Consider the following 25,644-nt stretch of genomic DNA (forward strand, 5'->3'; position numbering starts at 1 on the left):
CCTACCTCTCTACGATTGGCCAGTATCTTATACTGGCAGACAAACGTCCAATAGACGACGTGCCGCTCCGTACGCTTTTCAGCGTGCTCGTTCACGTTTCTGAACGCGCCAGCCATTGAAACTAGTCCGGACTTGTGGACAGAAAGTAGCAGACCACCGTAAGTTGACTGCACGCCCCTACAATGAATAAATATCCGTTCATGTTTTTTTAATGTTTTTAATCCAAATAATTTCCGTTGTCAGAAAGATATATTTTCTAAATAAGCTACCCCAAGATACCTGAGGAACGAACAGTGGCTAATTACAAGCTAAGCTAGCCTGCTAACGTAAATATTGCCCTGGTAATGTTAAAACCTAAAATTAACATTAATAATATAATCATTAACATTATAAATTGTCAAGAATGGCTGTCCTATGTATACTTATTGTTGTAGCGCGAAAAGGGCACTTCTTATTTGTTACAGTAGCTAACTTAAGTATCGGTATTATTCAAGCTAACCCACTTCATGTTCCTGTTGTTGCGTCCTGTTGAACTGCTGAATCCTTTGACAGAACCAGAAGCTGCACAAATGGCAGAGTGGAACGCATATTACCGGAATGAGGATGAGGAGGAAGAGCAGGAGGAAGGAGAGCAATCTGGAGGTGAGATTAAAGCCTCCTCACTACTTCATATGAAGTGCAAATAAGTCAAAATGATCAGCTACCATCAATCAACTCTGATTTTGTCATACCACATTATCATTACACTCTGTATTTTACCAATTAGAGGACTTTATTTAACTCAGAGTTGGCTACATTTGCATGCCATGCAGTCAAGTGTTGTGAACTACAGTTGTTAACACATTATTTAACATACAGGTTTAACGATGTTATCATATACCATTTAAAACCATAATTTAGGACATAGTCTGAACCGTTAAAGTTACACAATGACTAACCAGGCTCTGTGTCTTTTCAGGAGATCATTACAAGGTGACAGGGAGAGACAGTTTGGTCTTCTTGGTTGATGCTTCCAGGGAAATGTTCATCAAAGGAGAAGACGGACAGCCCTCCAACTTTGACATGACCATGCAGGTAAGATAGCCAGTTATTTTTACTGTCTTTGCTTTGTCTCTGTAGTGTACTGCCTCTTTGGATCATGTAACAGCCATCCTTGCACTGTAACGGCTGGAAATTTTCAGAAATAGAACTGGGTAATTATTCCGATTCTAACATGGTTGGGAATTGCAAGAAATGTGCTGGAATTATTTCAAAAGTTAGGTAAAGGTTGTATGTATGTATGTATGACCATTATAATTTTGACCTCAATATTGCCCATGTTACACATTTGTGCTAGTTTACATTAAAATGTCATGGACATTTTAGCCAACATGATACCAGAATAACTACAAAGCGGACTTCTACCATTATAACTCTTTGATGCATTATCTGATAATAATTATCAAGAATAAAAAGTTAATGTGTCTCTAAAAGGATGTACTTGCTTTATTATGATATATAATTATCAAATAAGTGGCATGAAATGACAATAATGTTGTTAGATAATTGAATAGAATATAATAAAAGAAGTTATGTTGACAGGCCAGTCCAGTATTTGGATTAAGCATTTCAAAGTGTAAATAAGCCTCACAAAAGTATTTTAGAGGATAGGAGACTTTTTTTGTTTTGACTGACATTACATGAGAAATAATAATGTCTGTGTTGTCTCCTTGTAGGTTTTGCGCAGTGTTTACACCAAGAAGATCATCAGAAGTCACAGGGACCTGGTGGCTTTAGTTTTCTACGGCACAGAGCAGAGCAAAAATCCAAGGAACTCATTCAAGCACGTCTACGTGTACCATGACCTCGATGAACCTGGTAAGATCCTGAAATTTTGAAACAAACACCAACCAACACTTTTTTTTTATTGTTCACAAATGTTATATCACAAAAGTAAGCACACCCTAAAAAGACCAATGTAATGATTTTGGTGGATATATACATCAATGCATGACTTAGCTAAAATGTAAACATTGTAAGAAAGTTCTGCAATCAATTTTTTGAGCCTTCGCTGATCAGAATGCATTTTTCTGATTCCTTTAAAAAAAGTTTTAAATTGCTCTTACATCCCTGTTCATTCTTTTTTCCTCATCTTTACCCTCATGTGTCTGTCAATCCTTTATTTTCCATAGGTGCAAAGCGAGTGCAGGAAGTAGACGCTCTCCGGGGGGAAAAAGGTGCCAAGCTAGCGGCAGAGACCATGGGCAGCGGGGAGACATCATTAGGCGACGCCCTGTGGTGCTGTGCCAACCTCTACAGTGACATCAAGCTACGCCTCTCTCACAAGCGGCTCATGATCTTCACCTGCAGGGATGAACCACACGAGGGCGACAATACAAAGGATCGACAGGCTCGCACCAAGGCCAGTGACCTCAAAGAGACCGGTATGTGGAAGCAAAGGCTGCTCTCTCTCAGGAAAACCTGTAGTACGGTTTTGAAAATCAAATCTGGCTGCAGGAACTTTGCTGGCAAATTTCAGTATTGCAGTCAAATTTGATCATTTAGCCTAAAAATAGGTTACAGGTGCAGTTTCACATTAAATGTTAACTTTGCAGCTTTTATTGTGCTAAGCATGTCTATCATGGACTTACTTGACAAATTTTTTCTCTCCAAGGTGTTGTCATAGACTTACTGCATCTGATGAAACCAGGCGGCTTCGATGTCTCACGCTTTTTTCGTGACATTGTAAGTCCTCCTGAGGATGAGAGCGAATTGGGGCTGCAGCTACAGCCTACTGACAAGCTGGAGGAACTCCAGAAGAGGGTGTGGGCCAAAGAGCAGCCAAAGAGAACACAGGCCAGGTAGAAACCTGTGACACATTAGCATTTCCAGACAGATTAAAAGTTATTCACACTGTCTTGAATCCTGCAGATGATTTATCACCCAATCTTTTGCTTTCTTCATCCACTGTGGTTTGTCTCTGTGTCTTTTCAATCACTCAACCCCTCCTCTCTCATATTCTTTACACCATCCCCCCTTCTCTGCTATCTTTAGGTTAAACCTGTGTCTTGGTGAGGGCATAAACGTAGCTGTGGGAATTTATTCAACAGCTGTGTTGGCTAGGAAACCATCAGCCAGTAGACTTTACAGGGAAACCAACGAGCCGGTCCATAGCAAAACTCGAACCTTCCACACCCAGACAGGCAGCCTGTTGCTGCCCAGTGAGATAAAGAAAGCCCAGGTAGCAGCAGTCTCATTATATGCTCATTTTGATTTTGTATCATCAAAGTGTGTTTTGAGAAAGATTTAAACTTTTATTTACATGACACTTTAAGTTAAACAGTTTAGTAACAACGCAGTAATACATGAAATTATGATACATTACCCACCAATAGACATGATGACAAACAACAGCAACAACAAACAGCAGAAAAATGTATCAGCCAGAACAAGATTTACTGGAAATCAAGTAATGATCATCATCACTATCATTGTCTGATTTAATTCAGTGATTTTGTTGGCTCTTCTCTTTTCTCCTGCACATCTGCTGTAGACGTACGGTAAGAGGCAGATAGTAATGGAGAGGGACGAGGTGGACGCTATCAAGAAGTTTGAAGATCCTGGAATGTTTCTGATCGGGTTCAAACCAATGGAAAAGCTCAAAGTTCACCACCATATCCGACCTGCTGTCTTCCTCTATCCTGAGGAGGGTGAAGTGAAAGGTAGCACTGTTTGTCTGCCTGTGTCTTATTGACTTCAGAACTGAAAGGAAGAATCAGTTGATATGTTTATGATATTTCGCCTTGAGTGTTATCTGCTTTTAAACATGGATGCTTTTTAGTATTAATTATTTTAAAATGTTGTACCATGAGTGAACAGCAGCCCAGTGGGACTGAACCTTTGTCTTGTCTGTTTGAGCTCAATGTATGCTGTGTTCTCCATGCAGGCAGTGCGTGTCTGTTCTCTGCTTTGATGAGGAAGTGCAGCGAAAGAAATGTGTTCGCTCTCTGTCGCTTAGTTTCTCGCCGAAACTACTCACCTCGATTTGTTGCCCTGGTGCCTCAGAAAGAAGAGGTGGACGAGGGGAAAGTACAGATTACACCACCAGGTAATACACCACTGGGCTCAGATGGAGTTCCACTGGGTCTGATTACTCCAAAGTGCAGCATATTATAGCAAAACTTTAGCTTCTTTTGCAAATTAAATTTCAAAAGCGGATGTCACCTCTCTTGCCTCTATCAGGTTTTAACGTCATCTTCCTGCCATACGCTGACGACATGCGGACTCTGGATCCTCCCCAGTGCCCATCTGCCTCACAAGAACAGGTGGACAAGATGAAGGAGATCGTCTCCAAGCTGCGCTTTAAATACAGGTAGCTGTACATGTTCACTGCTTTAAAGAGGTCTTAGTCCTAGTCCACACGTACATACATACATGGACATACATGCATGCCAAGATAAACAGGGAGGGGATTGTAAACTCTGGTCAGTTGCTTAATTACAGAAAATACTATGAATGAGGCTGGGAAAGGTGATTGCTTGTCATAGAATCTTTTTGATTAATGGTATTTTGTCAGTTCAACATTGTACAACGTAACAGCCATTTTGGCACTCTTTTCAGTCATTGTACTGCCAATGTCCGTTTGTGTCTTACTGAATGTAAAGAAATTAACATCCATTTTGCCACAGTACAAACTCAAATACTCCAATATCATAACACATACTTAAAGTTCACTAATGATGCTACAAACACTGATAACATGTGGGTCTGTGTCGTTTCTGCCTGTTTGCCAGTGACGACAGAGTTTCTGAATAACATCACCGTAGCAAGAGTTTTCCAAATGTCCGTTTTTAGTGACCTAGAGCAGCATTTAGGCGTGTTCAAAAAGACCAAAACACATAGAAACAGCTTAGTTTTCCTTAACCATGTACATGTGGGCGTCTACATTTAAAATGATTCTGTAGATTTTCAAAGTCTGTATTCCTAAAAAAAACAGTTTGTCTGTAAGTCTCTTCAGTCACTTCAGATTGATACTATTCATACATTTAAAAAGAAAAAGGTAACTCATTTATTTTCGTCTGCACTTTCTTGATGAATATATGAACACGTAGTGATGAAAGAAATACAATAAGTGAAGTACAAGTGTGATCTCTGTTCATAACAACAAGGCCATTTCAATGGTTTACTTTCTGTAACGTCTTTCATTTTTTGCAACGTAACGCAGGAGTGATGCTTTTGAGAATCCAGTGATCCAGCAGCATTACAGGAATCTGGAGGCCTTGGCTCTGGATATGATGGTTCCAGAGGAAACAGAGGACCTCATCCGTAAGATGCAGACATACAAACAAATAAACAGAGATCCTGGCTCCTCATGTGGCTGATACAATCACTTATCATCTCTGTCTCACACTGTCTTGTCTCTCTTTGTCTCTGTCAGTGCCAAAGGTTGAGCAGATTAACAACCGACTGGGTCCTTTGGCTCAGGAGTTTAAAGATCTGGTCTACCCTGCGGACTACAACCCTGAGGGCAAACCAGCTGCCAAACGCAAAACAGGTCAGGGCTGGAGTCTAAGATAAATATCTGTTCTGCCCCAAAAGGCCATATTTCCAGGGAATTGAATCTAGTTATTGATCAGCATTGATGACTTTGAAATATGTTTCTGACTGCTTTTGTCATTTTGTGCTATGATACAGTAAAAATCAGACTTTCCTTTTGACTGAACTTCTTCTCTCGCAGCTGATGCCGGGGGCGGAGCTGAGAAAAAGCCCAAAGTGGAGGTGCCAGAAGATGAGCTGAGGGCCCACGTGCAGAACGGCACCCTGGGAAAGCTGACGGTGCCCGTGCTGAAGGAGGCCTGTAAACAGTTTGGGGTTCGGACCACTGGGACCAAGAAGCAGGAGCTGATAGATGCTCTGATTGCCCGACTGGGCTCATGAGCAGTTATATATTCTCCTCAATGTGCCTTCATGAGCTTGTTCAGATCAGTGTGTGTTCAGCACCTTTCCACAAACCCAGTTCTGGTACATTTTGTGATTAATTTTAAAAGCAGTTAACAGTTAAAAAAGTCACCGTGTGACATGTGAATTTGGGACAGACATGACACTGATGAGTTTGTTCCTGTTGTGTTTGACCAGATTAAATTTAACTTTTTTTAAAGGCAGCATGGTTCAGTGCAGCTCACTGCTAATGTCTGCAGTTTGTTTGTCAGTTCCTCATTACATGAATAATGTTTGAATGGAAAAAATATGTAATATTCATGTGACCAAGATCTCTGAAACTGGTTAATGTGGGTTAACAACATATTGAAATTGTGTGCATTGGAATACATTATACTGTAAACATAGTCATAAAAATACTCCTAACTACGTATGGCACCTGTTGATTGTCTTGCATTTACTTTAATAAAACGAAATATTTTACAGCTCTGCATCTGCTGTGTTTTATTTTGATAACTGCATGAGTCAGTACACTGCACTTAAGCTGCACTTCCAGTTCTTCTTGCAGCAGGAAAGAAGGTGTGTCCTTCCAAAATAAGACCAAAGCATTATCAGCATACCGGGACCTATTCACTGCATTGTGTTGCCACACAGCAGAATAAAGTAAGGGCAATGTTCCTGTTGGGGGCAGGCCTACACAGGCAACTTGTTTCTTCACAGCAGCAGGAAGAAGGGAGCATAAGACAACTTTGACCTCATGTGAGTTGCGTCAGGTTTTGATAGAGTGACTGTAGATGGCATTCCTGAGGGAGGATTTTCTGACTACACACCAGGTAATGGAGCTGTAAGAACATTTCAACATTGCTGTGGGATACCAGACTTGTGTCGATATGTCGACTGTTTAATGCATGGTTTGAGGCTTTGCTACGTGTATTCACACAACTGACTGATTATGGAGCTTCTCCTTGTTGTGAAACTAGTTTCAGTTTGAGGTATTGTATGATCACATAGACACTGCAAAATATTTGTCAACCCAGGTGTTATGTTTATTTTGCAAGTTCTGAGTAGAAGTGCTGTCACATATTCCTGCTACCTTTACACCGGCTGACGGGCTGTCAACCCAGAGAAAAAATGGAGTGTCAGTGTCCACAGGAGAACTCTGAGGATGCTGCTACAGGTGAGACTCCGATTTAAAAACTCATCAAACATAATGTAGCTCCTAAAGACGTTAAAGGTGTCTGCACTACTTTATAGGGATCATACAACACATTTATATTTCAACTTAAACAGGGATGTAATAAATTGTTCATTGCTCACGTATTGGATCTCACATTGTACCATGGTTGCAAATACCAAACCATTGTTACAGACTTGTACAAGGTTGCATTTGTGTGGAGAATGTAGTCTATAACGTCAAGTTAGCAGCAAAATCTGTTTGACTTGACCGTTTTAATTTGACAAGCACAAACAAAACAGCATTTTCAGGGTGACATTTAGAAACACTTCTCTACACAGCTTCCGTGAGCTGCCATGTTTAAAAACTGTGCTTAGGTTTCCTGTATTGATCCGACCCTGAATCGAATAAATGATGAAAGCATTTATTTTGATTAGAAACCTGAATTCACTCACACAAAGCCCTGCGTAGAACAATAGATTATTCATGGGAGTATTTCATACTGGACTTAACATGTGGGTGAAAGGTCAACCCCATGATAAGTTACAACACTGCAATACTAAAGTCAAGCTCCCCTTTCCTCCACTCTCTGTCCACAGGCTGGTTGATGAACAGCAACAGCGTCCAGATGGGAGCTTTCACTGTGGTGGGATATCTTCTCTACAGATTCTCACAGAGTCAGTCCCTCACCCACACACACACGTTCACACTCATTTAAAACAAAACAAAACCGTCGATTCCTCTTACATACAACCATGTTCTTTCTCTTACTGATTGGTCTGTTCTCCACAAGTCTAAACTAGACATCACAGAACATCTAAAACACATCCTATGAAAAATTCTACTAACAAGCACTTCCTGTGAGGATAGAATCCTCTGCGCCTCCATTGTTGTCACATACATAAAAGAGCCACACCATCACAATGAACATGTGTGCATTTGTTAAAATACAGTTAAAGCAACATTATGTGGTCATTTGTATTTTGTGCGTTTTGGCGCCCCAAGCTGTCACTTTCTCTCTTCGTTGGTTCCTCCGTCAGCGTTATTTTTCGTTCACTTCACCTCTGTCATGATGTCTGTAAAGGCTGCTGAGCCTGTTACTGTTACCCACCTCTGGGTGGTCTGCTGTGATAGCGATGTAGACACCACCCTCCTCTGCAGCGCTCCAACCAGAGTCCTCTCGTCTAACCGAGTTAACTTGTAGCTACAGTACGCAGCAGTTACAGGTTGTTTTCAGGAAACTCCAGAGACAGAGGAGGACATCAGAGGGAAAATCAGATGACATCTTGAAAAATTTGTTTCAGTTACACCAAAATAAGTGATGGTGCTGTGTGATGTACTGCAGTACAGCATAACACGCTGTAGTCCTACCCGCTCACTGAACTGCTACAGCACAAACAGAAATTGATAGGTGTGGCTGAAAATGTTTTAGTAAAAGATTGAGCCTCTTTTACTAAATCAACTAAATCAAACAACATACAGAGTTTGTGACCTGTTTTAAAGATGCACGTCTCTAACAGGAACATATTGGCTTCGGGCCGACTGCCGCAGACACGATAAGAAAGTTAAAAAGCATTATGAATTATTCATTCGTAGATACACACCGGGAATCACAAAAGGTTTTTAATTCCCTGGAGAGCATCCTGTTTTCCCTCCACATTTGTTCTTCTATGCGTACTGTAATGATGAAATATTTCATGTCGAGATGATATTAAAATGTAAACTTTGTCTCACTTCCTTTTTTCTATTGGTATCATAATTTGTTGCTGGTTCACTGAATTAGAGAAATCTGTACGGCGAGGGCAGTTCGCAGGATCGGAACTTTAATGTCCCTGATTTCGAGATTCACCTTTAGTTTGCCAGTTCCATCAGCAAATTAGGGCTCTGTCTTGTCACAGATTACGTCTTCACATTCACAGTATTCATCTGAACGTACTGATTGTGGTCTGTTTTCCCTGCAGCACTCCCAGCTCTGATCCGCTGGCCGATCCGTCTTTTCTGTTCTCTGACTGGTGAGTTTAGTTTTAGGGTGATCAATCAGAGGCCAGAGGTCACAGCCTTGGTTTTGGCAGCTCACAAAGCCATCAATACGATGGATGAAATGCCTCTAACGATCTGTTATTATCCTGTCATGTTTGAGTGCGAGAAGAAGTGCACAAATCCTGTGTGTTCATGGTAAAACAAAATCACCAGAACAAGAACATGTGTTGTTTCTACCCCAGGTCTGACAGCTCTCTGGAGCTGGGTGAGCCGCCTCGTGGGAACCCTTCGTGGTACAAAATATGCATCCCTCATTTCTCACCCACAGGAATTAAAACACAAATACCACCTATGAATTAAAAAAAAAAAGGCAGATGCTAACTTTTCTGTCTATGTCTTGTGTCTCAGGGATCCAGAGCCTGTTTAAATGGCTGCGCAGGGTTTGGCGGTTTTTCGAAGGTGAGCGCTCGCTGCCCGCATCTGTGCTGGGATGTCGTTTACTCTTCACTGTGTGCTTCAAATTGACTTTTTAAGTGAAGGTAAACAGGTCAGGAGAAGTTTACAATTTGAGTGGGCAGAGGAAGTGACTCAGAAACTCAGCAGACACATGACAGCAATTTAGCATCTCGAGGGACTGGAGCTATTTTAGTGACAGATGTAGGTAATAATTACAAGCCTATAATAACTGTCTTACAATCTGCTCCTCCATCAGGACTTTCCTCCAAGTTCAAGTCAACCACAGGTCAGTTCACTGGAACCTGATACCATTCCTGGAGATTTATGTTAAATCATCCTAATTATCTTTTTTGAAAGTTTATAAGCTGGTTTTTTTCCCAAGCGTCTGCATAAAACTATATAAACTTGCATGGTTTCCCTATCTTAGAGCTTTAAAAACTGACATAAACTATACATTGCTGGATTTGAAATCTCATTGGCTGCTTGGTGCATCAATCATCCGGGGACTGGCATGTAAGTGGCTCAGGAGTGATGAGAAAGAAGAGGGAGTAGGTCACTTGTCTACGCGATCACTCATTGGCTGTTTTAGGCTCTAAGGCGGGCATATAAGCTCAGATCTGCTCAAATGAACTGTCAATCAAAGTGTTTTATATGGTGCAGTATTCGGGGTGCGGGGTTGAGGGTTCTGCTTCTCTCGCTTGTTCAGGGCTTAGGGTTAGGGTTAGGTGGGCCATATGCTTTTTCATTTATCTGATAAACACTTGTGACTTTTACAGGGTCATCCAATGAATCAGAGAGAGACCGGACCCGCAACGGTTCCAAAAGATCTAACTTGAGGCTGATCCTTCTGGGGCCCGCCGGTGGAGGAAGAACTTCCCTGGCACAGACTTTGTTAGGCAACAGTGAAACAAGGACACCCATGGGTCCCCTAATGGAGAGTACCGAGAGTTGCACAGTAATTGATGGTGAAGAGGTTGCAGTGATCGACACCCCAGATCTTTTGGGGCTGTCACTGGGGAGCAGCATGAGAGCCAGGGAAGCTCTGAGGAGCCTCCAGCTCACCAGTCCTGGACCACATGCCTTCCTTCTGGTGATCCGCGCTCCTGCCTCCAGCGTGGGCATCGATCATGATGCCAGCCGGGCGATCAGAGCCACCCTTCAACTGTTTGGAGACGAGGCCGCGGGGCACATCATCCCAGTGCTCACCCATGCAGACCATCTGGGTCGAAGGCGCACTGTAGATCAGCTGCTGGATGGGGATGCTGGAAGTCTGAAAAAGGCTTTGTCTCTATGCGACCAGAGGCCAGAGCTGGTGGACAACAGGCCTGAGCGCCCCCTGGAGGAGCAGAATTCAATGCGCAGTCAGCTGATAGGGCGTGCGATGGAGATGAAGACACAGAGGGGACATTTTGTCCACGAGCTGCAGAGGAGGGAGGACCACATCAGGGAGGAGCTGATGGCTGAAATGTCATCTGCTCTGGCTGGAAAACTGGGACACATGTAAATAAGAGAGAGAGATTGTGCTGTCGTCCCGTTGTTGAAAACGTAAGCAGGCCGGATTGACTCAAGTGTTAAATGTGCAATTTTGGCTTTAAGTGCAAGGGGTGATTCTTTGGTCGGGGTATTTTTGCCAGTCTGCTGGTTCACCACTGTCCCAATGAATTTACTACCTCTGGCCGCCTTTTGGTTTTCAACATGCCACACGTGCTTTTGGTTACTTATGATGTTCGCGTACACGTTTCATTTTTCCCATCCCGGGGTGTTGTAATTCTTTGCTGACCTGTCTGTTCTTTTGTATATGCCTGTGTTTTCCTTCCTCTGCTCCAGTGCTTTGCCCTCCCCTGTCTTTCATAATTCATAAGAGTTATCAAACTTTAAAGATGACCGGGGAAAATAAACTGAGGTAACATCGAGACTAGAGTTCAATTTACTCTGTGCTTTCTCCAGGAGCCTCTGAAACAGCATTTAGACCAAGAAGTTACCTAAATAAAGAAGCCCAAATGTAATTGCTAGTTTTATGCACTGTATTTAAGCTGGTGTGAACATCAAAAACATCATTTTGGCAACAGATGACAGTGATTAGATGATATATGGTACAATAAGATCTGTGATTTAATAGATCAGCCTAGCTTTAATTGTGAAATATCAATAGCATCTTTACTTCACAAGTATACTGTTTGTCGTCAGGGTAGTGCAGTGGAAACCCACTTTAATTGTTGTGGAGTTGAGGTCGCCCACATTTTTATGACCTGAAACACAAATTAGTCTCGTAAAGCACATGTGCCATGTGGTTGGGGAGAGCCTTCAGCATAACAGCACAGCACCCTCAACAGACCAATCAGGATCCTCATGGGCCTGACCTCTGACCCGAGAAAAAGACGCAATTGTAGAAAAGTGGTTTTGATTTTAAATAGATGGAACATATCGGATTTTCAGCTAAGTTTAACTGAAGAAAAACTCCACCTTTTTCAGCACAAAAGCTGCACACAATACCAGCGTTTCTAAGCTTATTAAATTTGAGGCTACTGACCGCAGAATCAAGTGACTCCTCTGATTCAAAATGGTCACTTGTTTTGCCGAACGGACGTGCAAATATTTGTGGCTTTTTAGCCACTTTTAGCTCACATTCAGAGGGGTTGGCAGACCACAGAAGAGCTAAAAATAAATTGAGTAATATTCCTCAGATGGAAACAATCACCACATCAAATGGATGACAATTTGTTCTTGTGTCGGGTCTTTGCTAACATGTGGGCCACAATAACTTGCCAAGCTCAGAGTCGTGTTTGTTTTTCTCCCCCTTGTGGTCAAGAATAACTAAATGCAGCTTTAAAGTCAGGTCTGGTTTATTTGGTGGTGATTGCAAAGGTGTCGCTGGAAAAGTGTCCCATTTTAAGCTACAATAAAAAAAATTTAAAAAATCAACAGAAGAGGAACAAGTCCTTTATGTTTTCACAGTGTTGCTAAAGAAACCATGGGCTGAAGTGATTCATTGTTTTGACAAGGGAGACAAGAGGAGACCATCAACAATGTCATCATTATGTTAAGTATATCCTGGAAGCAGCTCTTGAGGACATGAATCCATTGTTTCATGTGGATCCCCTGTGCATTGTATGCCATTTGAATTCTGCACAAGAAATGCAGAGTCAGTCCAAATGAGGCCACTATATAAAGATGCAACGAAAGAATGCAAATACATTCGGCGGCTTTCACTGAGGAGATATCTGCCCCAGATACCATCAAAAAAAGGAGATTTGATGGACTGAAAATCTTTAAGTTGAATATTGGTACATTTTGATATCTGGTCAGATGATGTGGAGGCGATTCAGCTTGTTGTAAATACACAAATAAATACATTTTCCTACTTTATTCCTTACATTGTGGCCTATTTACACATCCAGCAGCCATAGTCGATAACATCTATTCGGGGTCACTCTGCTTTAAAGGGAAATTCTGGTATTTTTAAACCTGGGCCCTATCTTCAATATTTTGGTCTTTATATAATTCATAAGTTCCAAAGGTTTTGCTTCATCCGGCCGCCGTGACTCGGCTACAGTAGCTGCGATGTAATCCTTTGGGGAAACTCCGACCCTCAAAATGACATCAAATGAAAGTACTCCCTTATGCCACTGACAGGCTGAGGCTGTTATTCAAAGTGTCTAACAACATTACAGAGACGATTCCAATGGCGATATACCTTTTTGCTAATAATAAGACCCTTTGTTAGGTCAAAAAAGTTAGTTTAGATCAATATTACGTAACAGCTGCTGAATATCATAATACATTGTCATTGCTGCTTCCCTAAAAGATCAATACAAGGACAAAAGAGATGTTTATTTTCTGTGAATACAAGTGGTGACAGGAAAAAAAATCAACCATTGTCAGCGGTGACATCTGCAGTATGGCAGAATCCACTTCAATCATAGAGTGTAAACATGTGGCAGATGTTGTGAAGAGGTTCCCTGTGTCCTCATCTGCACCGCAGCCACATAATCATCAGCGCCCTGAATGATCTCTTTGACTAGTCATCACTTCCATCCGTTGACAGAGTCTACGAGACAGTCTTTTACAAGACGGAAACACAAGTCTCGCTCTGAAATCTCACAAGATGAATTGTTACAGTTGTTGGCTCACCACAATTGACAAAATCGGTTAATCAGCCATGATTTTAGAAATAAATATTTACCTTGCATTTCCTGTAAGTCAGCTCCAAAGCTCCCCCAAACTTCTCACTCAAGTTTTCCCCGCCGTCCTCCTGCAACAACTCGACTTTCGTGTAAACCTGTGGGCCCTGACACACCAGGCCGATGGTCAGCAGTCAGCCAATGTTGGGGCCGTCGGTGAGTGTGTGTGGCCCTAGTGTCCAGCACCAATGGCACACATCAGTACAGTGGATGTGGTGAAGCGTGTCGGTTGGATAAATCACTCTGACTGACTGCTCAGCTAAGTGAATCAGTGCACAAGAACAGAGATGGGGGAAAAAAACAAAAGGACAGCCTCTGAGCCTTTTGCTTTAGTGTCCATGATGTAACCCATTTAGAGATGTTCCTCCTTATGTTTTGCCTCCACCTCTTTGCCAGTGCCATTTGCCATTTGCTATCAGACATATTTTCCATAGGATGTGGCTTTATGAGTTAGTTAGTTTGTCATCAGATGTAGTCTTTGTGGTGTGTTCAACTGCAGCTTTTATGACCTAGACCCAGGCAACTAACTAGTTGGCCTGCGTCACCAGTAGTTTCTTGATGTCAGCATGGGAGTCAGTTTTAAAACGACCAAATTTGCCTTCTTAGCTTTGTTTCAGTCCCCACCATCTGAAAAATACAAGGCTCTTTAGCTGCAAAGCAAGTAAAAAACAAAACAATGTGCTAAAAGAGGCTACAGAGCTCCATAAATCTCAGTGAAACTGCAGTCTGGATATAATCTTCTGTGAAATTCTCAATCATGTGATCCATCACTGACCTGTAAAATATTGGTCATATACACTTTAAGCATTCGGTACTCAGAAAAACAATATGAAGTTTATCGTGTTAATACATTCAGGATTAAAACTCGTCAAAAACTTTTTTTTAACTACTTGTAGCTCACTGCTGCAGACGGGATGCGGAGCACCATTGTTTTATACATTTACTTGTGTGTTTTCGACTTGTCCATGAAGAATAAGGTTGGACATATAGGGTTTCGCAGTCTCAGGGGAGGGACTGTCTCCGCTGGCTACTGACGCAGGCGGTGACAGCAATATGGAGCCAGGGAGACGCCACTGCGCATGTCCGCGTGTGCACGGACGGAGAGAGAGACAGACCATAGACAGAGAGAAGGAGAGCGCTGTTGCAAGGGGAAAACTGGCAAAGACAAAGGACCGAACAGTGTTTAGGCAAAAACAGCGGAGAGCAGACCGAGTTTTTGGACCGCTTTATGACAGCCCGGCTGTGACACCACCGTCGGGAAGCGGCCAGGTAAGTGCTCGGCGAGAGAAAACGAAGTTAGAAGACGTGAAGGAAGCGTTGCGCTTGTGTTCGCTGATAGACAGCAGTCACGTAGAGCAGCCAGGAGATTAACGCCAAATATCTGCTACTACCATGGATTAAATGCAGCTGTACGTGTGTGGTGTCAGAGTATAACATTGGCCGTGTCTCCTGAGTGGATTGTAAGATCTCTAATGTGTGCGTGTTGTTGTGTACGGGGCTGTTGTTGTCATATTTTGCTAGTTTACTTAACAACAGCCTGCTTCCTCTCTCCAATCCAAGCTGCTGGAAATGTTTACCTTCTGCTCATTTTTAGAGTCTGCTGACCAAGAGGAGGTTGGAGCGGCTTCTGATATGATCTCAGCTATATATCATTACCAACAACAGCACTAGCATTGTTATAAAGTGTTGTTTAAGGTGTCTGGCTGCAGTTCAGGTTGAGAAAAAAGCAGTTATCAGAGTCAGGGTCAGTTTGGGCTCTGCTAACTTCTGGTGGGAATTTGGGACCATGATTGTTGATTTTAAATGAGACTTTCTCTCTTTTAGGTTTTTTCAGGCACTGCTCAGCATCAAATCCCCTCTTTTGTATGTTCCAGTGGAAGTGAAGCTTCATGGTCAGCGGCCCGGGGATGGAAAGAACTGCAAAGCTATAGGCTCTGTGACTGGATGGAAAGAGCTGTCAACGAGCGCTCACAGATGATGGAGGAAGTGGAAATGCAAAGACAGCAGTGGCAGTTTGACTGATGACACTGCTCCGGTGTTGTTGGAGGAGGGATCTTTCATTTGGGAGCATCTGGAGTATCTTTGTTAAGATTTCGAGTTCCGTTTTTTGGGGGGGTTTTTCACCCACGCCCTCCTGCTGACCTTTCTTCACATCTCTTCTTTAGTGCGAGCAGGTGCTGCTTTGTTAAACAGCCACAGGTCTTGTTCACCTTGCAACCCCCTCCTCTCCCTCGACCGCACATCGAGAGCCACGAGCCTCCCCTCTTTTCTGGGAGGTTGCCATGGCAGTGGTTGTCATGATGCTGATGTAGCATACTGAAGGAAGTAGTTGTGGAGGTAGTGGTGGAGCCGGAGGAGGTGGTGCCGGCGGCGGCAGTGGTGGAGGTGGTGTTGAAGGGATGGGGAGCGCTCCGTATCCAGCCAGTGAGTGGAAGGGGAAGGGGCGAGGTGGCCTGCAAGAGCTGGGCTGCATGCGCTGGAAGGTCAGCAAGCAGAAAGGTGGCGGTGGAGGAGGAGAGGTGGTGGCGGTGGGAGTGGAGGAGAGGAAGTCCAGGGATCCCACTGACTCTCAGCAGCAGCAGCAGCAGCAGCAGCAGGATCTCTCATCCTCCTCTTCCTCCCTCACCCCCCCACTGCCTCCCCAAGCCTCTCTGACACCTCCGGCCATTTATCATGAGAAGCAGCGGAGGGAGCTGTGCGCCCTGCACGCGCTCAATAACGTCTTCCAGGACGGGACGGCCTTCAGCAGAGACACCCTGCAGGAGATATACCAGAGGTGGGGAAGCTGGTGTATCAGTCTGTGCTAATAATTACCATGTGGTCATGAAATGATGGGGATAATCTGTTCATGTCTCTCCACAACTTGTTGCAGGCTTTCTCCCAGCACTCTGGTGACACCTCACAAGAAAAGCATGCTGGGAAATGGGAACTATGATGTAAATGTCATCATGGCAGCCTTACAGACCCGAGGGTTTGAGGCAGTTTGGTGGGATAAAAGAAGGTATGTAAGGCTGATGCTGCAAACTTAAATTTCTCTTGTTACTATTGTTGCACAGTAATGCTTTTATTTATTTTTAGACGTCTTTTCACCGAGTTTAGATAAATTATTACATAACAGCTGCTGAATATCTTGATATCTTGTTGTTGCTGTGTTCATAAACGATCAATACGAGGAACAAATGGATGTTTATTTTCTGTGAATACACGTGGTGACAGGAAAAAAAGTCAAACAACCATTACCAGCTGTGACATCTGCAGTATGGCAGTATCCACTTCAATCATAGAATGTAAAGATGAAGGAGATGTTGTAAAGAGGCTCCCTGTGTCCTCATCTGCACCTAAGCTACATAATCAGCAGTGCCTTGAATGATCTCTTTGACTATTCAGCACTTCCATCGGTTGACAGAGTCTACGGGACAGTTTTATCAGCATTCCTGTTTTTCTCATTAACGGGCTTACATGACTGTTGACGACAACAAGCTGCCACAGACTTGCTTTATCAGTGAAACGTTAATGTTATCAGAAAAGCCATATTCCTGTTTCTCTGTCTTGACCAGAACAGGAACTAAATCAAAGCTGACCTCTGATCTAGTGACAAAAACAACAATAGTGCTCTCTGTTGCTGATTGACACAGCAGTGGTTGTTCGACCTAAAACATGTGATTACCGCCCTTACATTTTTAGTCATTGTAAATATTTAGGAGGGTCATGTTTTTAAAACACACAACGTACAGATTGCCACTTTAATGCACAGTATGACATTTCTGCTGCTTAAGGGGGCTCTCAATCGAAAACAAAAGCAGGAAGTAGCATGGGATCATGGGAATTGTTGCCTTCAGTGTTAACACAACCACCAAGCAGAAATGTTCATGGGCGTGGTAAAGTTTTATTCACGTTACATTTAGTCACATTCTCCATTGAACATTGGTGTTAACATCACTCTTCTTGTCGGTGCATGTGAGTCACACAGCCGAGACTTTAACAGCCGAGATTAACAGGTTCTATATACTGTTTTATTTCTTTAAAAGTAAAGATATCTCTGAGAATGAGTAAATTAAGACTATGAAACAAGTCCAGTTGCCTTTGATATAGCCCTTAGAATTACTATGACCAGGATGACTGAGAACCTTCATCAACATATCTCTAGGAGGTTTGATACATTTTGTACCATATAATTCTTACATTTCATCATCTAGTAATTCAACATCTCCTTATTCACACATATGGCTTTACATGTGAACTTCATGGAAAACAGACCAAAGGAAAAGAAATACGTGATATAACTGAAAAAAAAACATTCTACCTATTGCTACTGACTCTGTGATTCTTTCCACTTATTATAACTATCTTGATTTCAAGATTTAAGGGTTCAGTTCGGGTCATTGTAACCATATAATATGGAATTAAAAGGCAGGCAGAAGTGTATTTAAATAATCTTAAAGGGGAATTCCAGTATTTTTAAACCCAGGCCTTATATTTACATGTTTGATGTGTAAATTATTCACACTTACCAAAGGTCTTGGAATCAGTCCAGTAGATCACCTTAGCTGGCAGCTGGGAAACCAGTTTTAATGGCTGCAATGTAATCCTTTGGGGAAACTTGGACTGTCATAGTTACGTCCACTAAAAGGGCTTGTTTTTTGCCACCTATATTGTGAGGTTAATATTCAAAGTGTATGAAACCTTACGGATATGATTACTCTGTTGATAGACCTATTTGTACACCGAATACCAACCTCAGTTTAAAAAATACTAGAATTCCCTCTTTAACTTCTAGTCTGCTAGAGGAAATGGTCAAGGACAAAATGGAAGTTTACAAACCATACATTTTGTCTTGCCTCCTCTAGGGATGTAGGCAGCATCGAGCTGTCCAACGTGACCGGCTTCATTCTGAACGTGCCATCCAACCTGCGCTGGGGGCCTCTCCGGCTGCCGCTCAAACGCCAGCACTGGATAGGAGTCAGAGAGGTGGGAGGGGTCTACTACAACTTGGACTCCAAGCTGCGTAGCCCGCAACCCATCGGCAACCCGGATGAGCTCAGGTGAGAGTGATGTGTTTAAGCACATGTGTCATGTGCTGCGACAGCAATGATCAGAAATGTTATGTTAACCAGTGTTATGGGATTTGGTATAGTTTCGGACTTATCAGTGTGGAAACGCACCATTTCTTTCACCTTTTAGCGGCAGGGTGGTGATGGCGATCGTCTATCTATTGTATTGGTCTGTTCAGACTGGACCAGCGTAAGATTTATTTATAACGATAGTATCGGCTAAATTGCTATGAAACTTGATATTCAGTTGGGTACTAAGCTTAACCAACATTTTCTGCGGCTGTAAAAATGCCTTTCAGCTGTGAACAAATCAAGGCTTTTACTGTGAAGCAGCCGCGGGAAGTGTTGAATGTGCAGTAGAGTAAAACTGCATCACAAATCATCGCTGCTCTGATAAAACAGAAGGGGAGAACAGGTCACAAAATAATGTGGCCCCTTTTGTTAGATGTGATAGACACAGACATAGCTATTAAGATAATTGGCAAATTTGCTGTAGTTGCCTGCATGTCAACATTATGGTAATTTTGTTGTTGTTATTTTATAGTTGTCATTTCTAACAGCTATGTTTTCTAAAAGCCTTGGTGCATCTCTTTACAGCGTTGTTGATTTTAAGGCATAGTTCACCATTTTGAGTAGGTGTCATCAGTTGAGAAGGCCCAGAGTCTACTCGCATTTAGTCAGTTGCATCACAGCTCGGACAGCTAGCTCGTTGTACACAGAGTGACGCAGAAGCTACAGATTGGCAGAATGAGGTCTTAAAATGACCTCACCAGAAAACTTAACAGTGACGGAAGTAGAGAGGTGTGACTTCTATGACTGGAAATCTGATAGTTTCACATCACAGATGATGAACAAAGGTATAAAAAGCGTGGGTCTTACAAGTCAAACAGGAGAGTTGAGTGTGGGATGGGTGTGCTCAACTGACAGTAAGTCAGCAGGGGAGTGAATCATGCATTTTTCATATTTGTTAGTAAGGTATAAAGAATAGAATAGAATACATCTGTATTGTGTGTGGAAATGTGTCTTGGTCTCTCCAAATACATGTAACAAGAACATAAAAACAGATAAACAGTGACTAAAAAAGACAAACAGACCAGATCACATTATACATTAAAACTGTTGAAATCATGTTCATGGTTTACATCTCATCATTGCAGAAAATACATTAGTAATAATGTTTATTCTTTATAAATGTGAACATAAAAGTGTCTATATAAATGAATTAATCACAAACACATGACAAATACATATGCCAAAGGGGCTGGTCTGAAGTGCCAACTCTGAGTCAACTCTGAAAATCCAAAATCAGAAATAGCCCTGGTTTGAGGAAATACACATTTTATATAAAAACATGCCAAGCTAAGCTAATCAGCTGCTGGCAGTAACTACATATTTAGTTTACAGATATGAAGAGGTATCAGTCTTCTTATCAAACATTTCCATTTCCAAACGATGCCTTTTAAAGCTGCAATAATCAGATTTTAAAAGATTGTTTATACAAAAATAAATTTTTTATAAAAACATTTTATCAAATGACTATGTAAAGTGTAAAAAAGGTTCACTCATATTGATAAATCCACAGAGAATTATCACCAGACTGGACAGCTCCTTTCAGCTCAGTGGAGTTTTTTTGCACTTCTTTAGCTCATTGTTTGCGACTTCTGCCCTTTAAATTCCGCTCTTGTGTAACCTTTTTCCAGCAGCAGGAAAATTAGTCATTATCATTATTGTTCATTATGACCAGGGGTGAAAATCTGAAGTCAACTTTGGAGGGGAAAGGTACAAAGAAGTGATGTAACGTGGCTAACAAATAATCTGTCAGCCTGTCAGATAAAGAACTTTATGTTTCATTGCTGGCCTCTTTGACTGGCTCAAATTCAAACAGCTTGCAAACAGTAGTTGGTGTTACTGTAGCTAGCTAGCAAATTCAGCCAGTGTAACTTGTATTTCTTTGCAGCGACAATGAAGATTGGTGACAACTGTAAACATGATTGATTGCAATGAGTGGTAGTGGTAAAGAAATGCCTAACAAATCTTTAGAAGAGGTCAACCACTAATGACAGACTGCCAAATTCTGAGAGTGGGCTTTGGAAAGTTGGTGGGGGTAAGTGGATCCGACCATTGTGAGGCACAGGGTGGGAGTCACAAACTTTTGAGACTTAAGAAAGTTCAATTTCATGTATTGACATGGCTTAGTTGTGTTTACACTGGTATATTTGGGGTGACAAATCATATTTCTCCCCGGAATCATGTCCCCCATCTCCTCTGGGATTTACACATATGGTGCTGACGCAGAGGTTTGGAAGCTGCAGTAGTCCAGCAACGCAGTAATCGAGCGACACAGCCATCATGTGCTGCTCATGCAGGCACTGTGGCTCTGGCGTAAAGCTTTTATAAACCTGTTGCATACAAACTGCCTGCCAGACAGACAAAGTAAGCAACTAGCTTGTGAACATAGTGGAGTATTAAACGGCTAAAGAGTGAGATATTCCCATCTGGAGTTGGTGGAGTTTGTATTTGCTGCCACTCAGTGCCAAGATATTAACCCCTTAAGGAACACCGTTCCAACATAGGAACACCCTTGTGTTTGGACGGAAACCAAAACCTGTGTTCCAACCTCTGTAACTCTGTGTCAGTATGTCATAGAATCAGACTTACACTTCTAGAAAAAACTTGAGGGTGTTACCTTTCCAACGGTACCAAGCTCACTCCGTGAGTCTCAAACTATGTGGGAGCTGTCATGCTTTTAATTTCGGTATGTCATTTTGGAAAAAGAACCCTAAAAATAGGGGCGTTCATTAAGATATTAAACTAGCAACTTTAGGAAGGTCTACCCTTTATATTGTCGGGTTTGCCTTTTTTATATAAATCGACAAAAAGGAGTTGCCTATCTTGCATTTCATCATTATAACTGTGGTTTTCAACTCATCACAGGAAGTTTCTACGCCAGCAGCTGCGAGGGAAGAACTGTGAACTCCTATTGGTCGTCTCAGAGGAAGTGGAGGCTCACCAAACATGGCGTTCTGATGGCTAAGGGTTCCAGCAGCCGACCACAGCTCCACCAGGGCCAACGGGCCAATCACAGAATGACGAGGAGAGGACGTAGACGTGTGCACAGCCAATCACATGGATGCACACTTGCAGATGTATTTTTTCCCTTTTTTGGGTTTTGTTTACACAAACATTGCTGGACTCAATTAAGACGCAAAGCGATGAAGGAGGCAAACACTTACAGGGAGAATCAAAGAATCACAGTCCTTTACTCACAACACAGTTAAGACTTATAGAAAGTCACTCTTCTGTTTCAGCTATTCCTGTGTTTTTATATATATATATATATATATATATATATTGACTATTTTTCAATGTCAGTTTTGATCTGTTTATTGTTTTTTTCTTTTTACTGTTGAAGTTTCCAAAGTCATGGGAGATCAGGCGTAATGAAAAAATGCTGTGTTGATCTGCCTGTCTCCCTCAGTGATCCTCCCTGCTTCAGTCATGATGTTCGATGATGTATCTTTGTGTTGCTGTCCTTACCTTCATGTCGTGAATCTGTCTCTGTCCATATCCTCCGTCCTTCACTTTCACCAAAGCGTGCCCTTCCTTTGCCTCAGTGTCACTCGACCTAACTCCTCCTCCTGCTCCTCCCTGTCCCTTTTTTCATATCACATGTCAAAATCGGTGATTTATCACGTTGCCAAATTCATATTTCATCCACCTCCCAAACACTCCTGGCACAGTCTGAGCCTATACTGTACAGAGCCTGTGCTGACACAACAGTTTTATATGCAACAAAGCAATGCAACACCCAGGCAAGCACTCCCTCTAGTGGAGGTTTGCCTCAATTTCCTTTCAAGGAAGAACTAAAAGCTCCTTTCTTCCAGTTTGTTTTAATTATTCACATTCAGATGTAATGGAGAGTTGTTGTAATCAAGGAAATGATGCAGTTCAAACGATGATCATCTTTCACTAGAATTTAACTGTAACATGGTTTAATGTTTATCAAACTAGGGCGATAAGAAAACATGTTTAAATCATAGATACAATCAAGCTTTCCCTAAATCTAAATGACAGGAATTGGCCATACTTTGTGCAAAGTATAACAGCATGGCAGTTAACATTTGGCCGTGTAAAAAAGCCGTCCAACTCATGTTCTACTCTCAAACTCGTTCAGGAGCTTTTGACCGCGTCACTTGTTCCTTATCAGCAAAACAAGGAAAATTAATTAGTTGCATTATAGGTAATCTTTTAGATGGTTAAACCACATTCATTTATAATAGTAAACTGAATATCTTTGGGTTTCGCACTGACAATCAGACTAAAAATCAAGCAGTTTAAATTTAATAAAATTTGCATTAAATGTGTTAAAATTTGATGCAGATTTTTTTTTTTTATTTTGCTGACCAAATAAGGTAGAGATTATACAGATAACCTTGAGTTGCAGTCCTACATTTCAATATAGAGTTGTATGGCAACTGAGTAAACTTAAGCAGCTGAAGTCAAAAGCTCCAGAACAAGGGAGTAAGTGATCTTCGAGTCTGGATTGTCGTAATAATCAATATAAGAGAGCATTTTTTTAATAATTATTCGTCAATAGAACCCACTCCTGCTTAGTTAGAGCCACAATCATTTCTTGCACAGTGGTCAAATGACACCGCACAGACAGATGACAAAATAAGGGACGATGCTTTCGATTCATTGGTATATTTTTTCCCCCCTTTTGGCTCCAATCTGGTCCACAGGGTCACCCCTACAGCAGCCCTCTGTAGCACAGGAGCTCAGCTGATGCAGGGTTCCTCTTCTTCTTCTTCTTCTTGCGCAACATCTCTTCTCAAACCTGCCAAACAGCTCTGAGAGGATGTCACAGTTATGTCCCACCACGTCATAAACAGTCAGCAGTGGTCTCTAATGTGCGATGTTTCAGTCTGTGGAGGGGTTTTGTGGGAAGTTGTCAGATGGAGTGCAGTGTGCCTGAGTAGAGAATAATGTAGAAAAAGAAAAGAGAAAGTTGACAGGCTGTGAGCACGTGTCTAGTCAGATGTGTGTTTCGGTTGATTATTGTGAAATGAGCCTTATGAGAGAGTTTGTAGCTTTCAAATCTATTTGCTTAAGAGAAACTGTTATACTATACATGTATTGTCCGTTAACGACAATATTGGCCTTAACTTGTTTACATAAGAAAATATTTGTTGCTCTAAAAGATTAAGAGGGGCTGTGCAGTTTGACGCCATTTCAGGAAATTTATTCCAAAGCACCAATTTATCGTAAAAAATCTAGAGGAGAAACGGCTGAAGCTCATCCAATGTGATGTTTTCACTTTTGCAGCCAAGGGCTCTATGCTTTATTTACGGTTGTTTGAAATGGTATGATTTTATAAAGATCACATGTTTTTCCAATGGTGCATGTCTTACTTTGGATGATACTCTTTGATTCCAGCCCAGTCCGTAGACCTTTAATGTCATATCTAAGTGAACCTGAATCAAACATCAGAGAGCTTGTCACTCATTTGCTGAGATTCCCAATCACATCGTGGCTAGCATCTCACAGCTGCATTCAATGTTTGATTTTTGCCATGACAATCTTTCAGCCCTTAAACTGATTGTCACTGTATTTTGTTTTGTTTTTGTATTTTTTTGCATAGAAATAAAATGCTTATAATGGCACTTTATGTATAAGACACAGTGTGGGTGTTTTAAATGGGTCGTTATTCGCTTGGAAAAAGTCATTGTCCCTCTTCCTCGCTTAAGTAAAGGGTAACTTCACCAATTTCAAACCTTACTAGTACTACTGCATATGTGCAAATTTAAAGCCTCTTGTGGCTCCAGAGGAAGTTGCATGTAATCTAAATTGCCTCCAGTGATGTCACTCAGTTGCATTGTGGGTACAGGAATTTGAAAAATGGTCCACTGTTCTAGCATTACGTGTCTATAACTCATTATGGATTGTTTAAAAAGAAACAATCAAAACAGAACCAGAGATATCTGGGACACTACCCACAGTGCAGTTAAGCCAGAGTTAAGTGACATCATTGGAGGCAATTCATCAGATTACACACAGCTTTCTCTGAGCCACTAAAGGATTTATACCACCTTTTAACATTTGCTGTAGTGCTCCCCAAGACCTGTAAACACACTTTATGTGTAACATTGGTGGCGTTACCCTTTAAGTACATTTTCTGTGGTACTGTACCTCAGTACAGTTTTGAGATATTTGCATTTTCATTTTGCTATACTTTCTACTGGATTTAACTACAAACTGTTTGTACTAAATTAGCTAAGGCCTCTTCTACCAACAACTAGACTTTTTTTTTCACACATGCATCAGTACCACCAGGCTGATAATGATAATAATCATTAATTTAGCCGTCACTTGTGCCATTCTGCACAGTGAGTGTTTATACCTTTGATGGAAGGCCGGGGGCAGTTGTAATATGGCAGATTTCACTAATCATAATGATACCTCTCTGCAAAACTGACATAATGTCCCTAAGTTTTTCTACCAAAATTCTTTTTTAGGTATTAAAGTAATGTTTAAATTTAGGCCCTCTAGGCATATAGACCTTTATTATGATCTATTTTGTGGCATATTGCATAGGTAAATATTTTGCTTTGTAATCTGGAGAGCCAGGTTCAATTCTGACAAAGAGCCTATTCTTCATGCTTTCAAAATGTTCAATGTCTAGAGGTTCAACTTCAAATCATAAGCAGTCTTAACTTTTCCTACTGCCTTATCATCTAAAACTCTGAATCAAATGCCATAAGCCATTTATTTCCTGCAAGTTTAACTGGAATTAATTGTTTAATGGATATAAGATTGTTTCAAACAGGTTTTAATGAGTTTATACTGGCCCTTGGTATTTATGTAACAATTTACACAGATACAAGTT

At 41.6% G+C, this 25,644-nt stretch overlaps 3 protein-coding genes across 4 annotated transcripts; all 3 read left to right on the top strand.

Moving 5' to 3' along the window:
* Positions 1-52: 52 nt before the first annotated feature.
* On the top strand, positions 53-6,401 carry xrcc6 (X-ray repair complementing defective repair in Chinese hamster cells 6). The gene is made up of 13 exons (XM_030400693.1): positions 53-158; positions 553-642; positions 959-1,074; positions 1,716-1,857; positions 2,172-2,423; positions 2,654-2,840; positions 3,034-3,220; positions 3,533-3,701; positions 3,926-4,087; positions 4,222-4,351; positions 5,204-5,304; positions 5,417-5,533; positions 5,717-6,401. The coding sequence occupies exons 2-13, from the start codon at positions 570-572 to the stop codon at positions 5,914-5,916; spliced, it is 1,836 nt and encodes a 611-aa protein (XP_030256553.1). The 5' UTR covers positions 53-158; positions 553-569; the 3' UTR covers positions 5,917-6,401.
* Positions 6,402-6,512: 111 nt separating this feature from the next.
* Positions 6,513-12,448, top strand: LOC115570793 (GTPase IMAP family member 8-like). The gene is made up of 8 exons (XM_030399528.1): positions 6,513-6,749; positions 6,975-7,093; positions 7,690-7,767; positions 9,052-9,102; positions 9,313-9,363; positions 9,479-9,529; positions 9,783-9,812; positions 10,303-12,448. Exons 2-8 carry the CDS (start codon positions 7,048-7,050, stop codon positions 11,028-11,030), a joined length of 1,035 nt encoding a protein of 344 aa, XP_030255388.1. The 5' UTR covers positions 6,513-6,749; positions 6,975-7,047; the 3' UTR covers positions 11,031-12,448.
* Positions 12,449-14,780: 2,332 nt separating this feature from the next.
* Positions 14,781-24,440, top strand: josd1 (Josephin domain containing 1). 2 transcript variants are annotated; one of them, XM_030401151.1, is made up of 5 exons: positions 14,781-14,976; positions 15,582-16,483; positions 16,580-16,708; positions 18,555-18,749; positions 21,693-24,440. In XM_030401151.1, the coding sequence occupies exons 2-5, from the start codon at positions 16,107-16,109 to the stop codon at positions 21,790-21,792; spliced, it is 801 nt and encodes a 266-aa protein (XP_030257011.1). In that variant the 5' UTR covers positions 14,781-14,976; positions 15,582-16,106; the 3' UTR covers positions 21,793-24,440. The 2 variants fall into 2 exon arrangements, with proteins under 2 accessions (XP_030257011.1, XP_030257010.1); XM_030401150.1 differs by having other exon boundaries at positions 14,784-14,976; positions 15,532-16,483.
* Positions 24,441-25,644: the final 1,204 nt, after the last annotated feature.

Source organism: Sparus aurata, chromosome 20, assembly GCF_900880675.1.
Source record: "Sparus aurata chromosome 20, fSpaAur1.1, whole genome shotgun sequence".
NCBI lineage: Eukaryota > Metazoa > Chordata > Actinopteri > Spariformes > Sparidae > Sparus > Sparus aurata.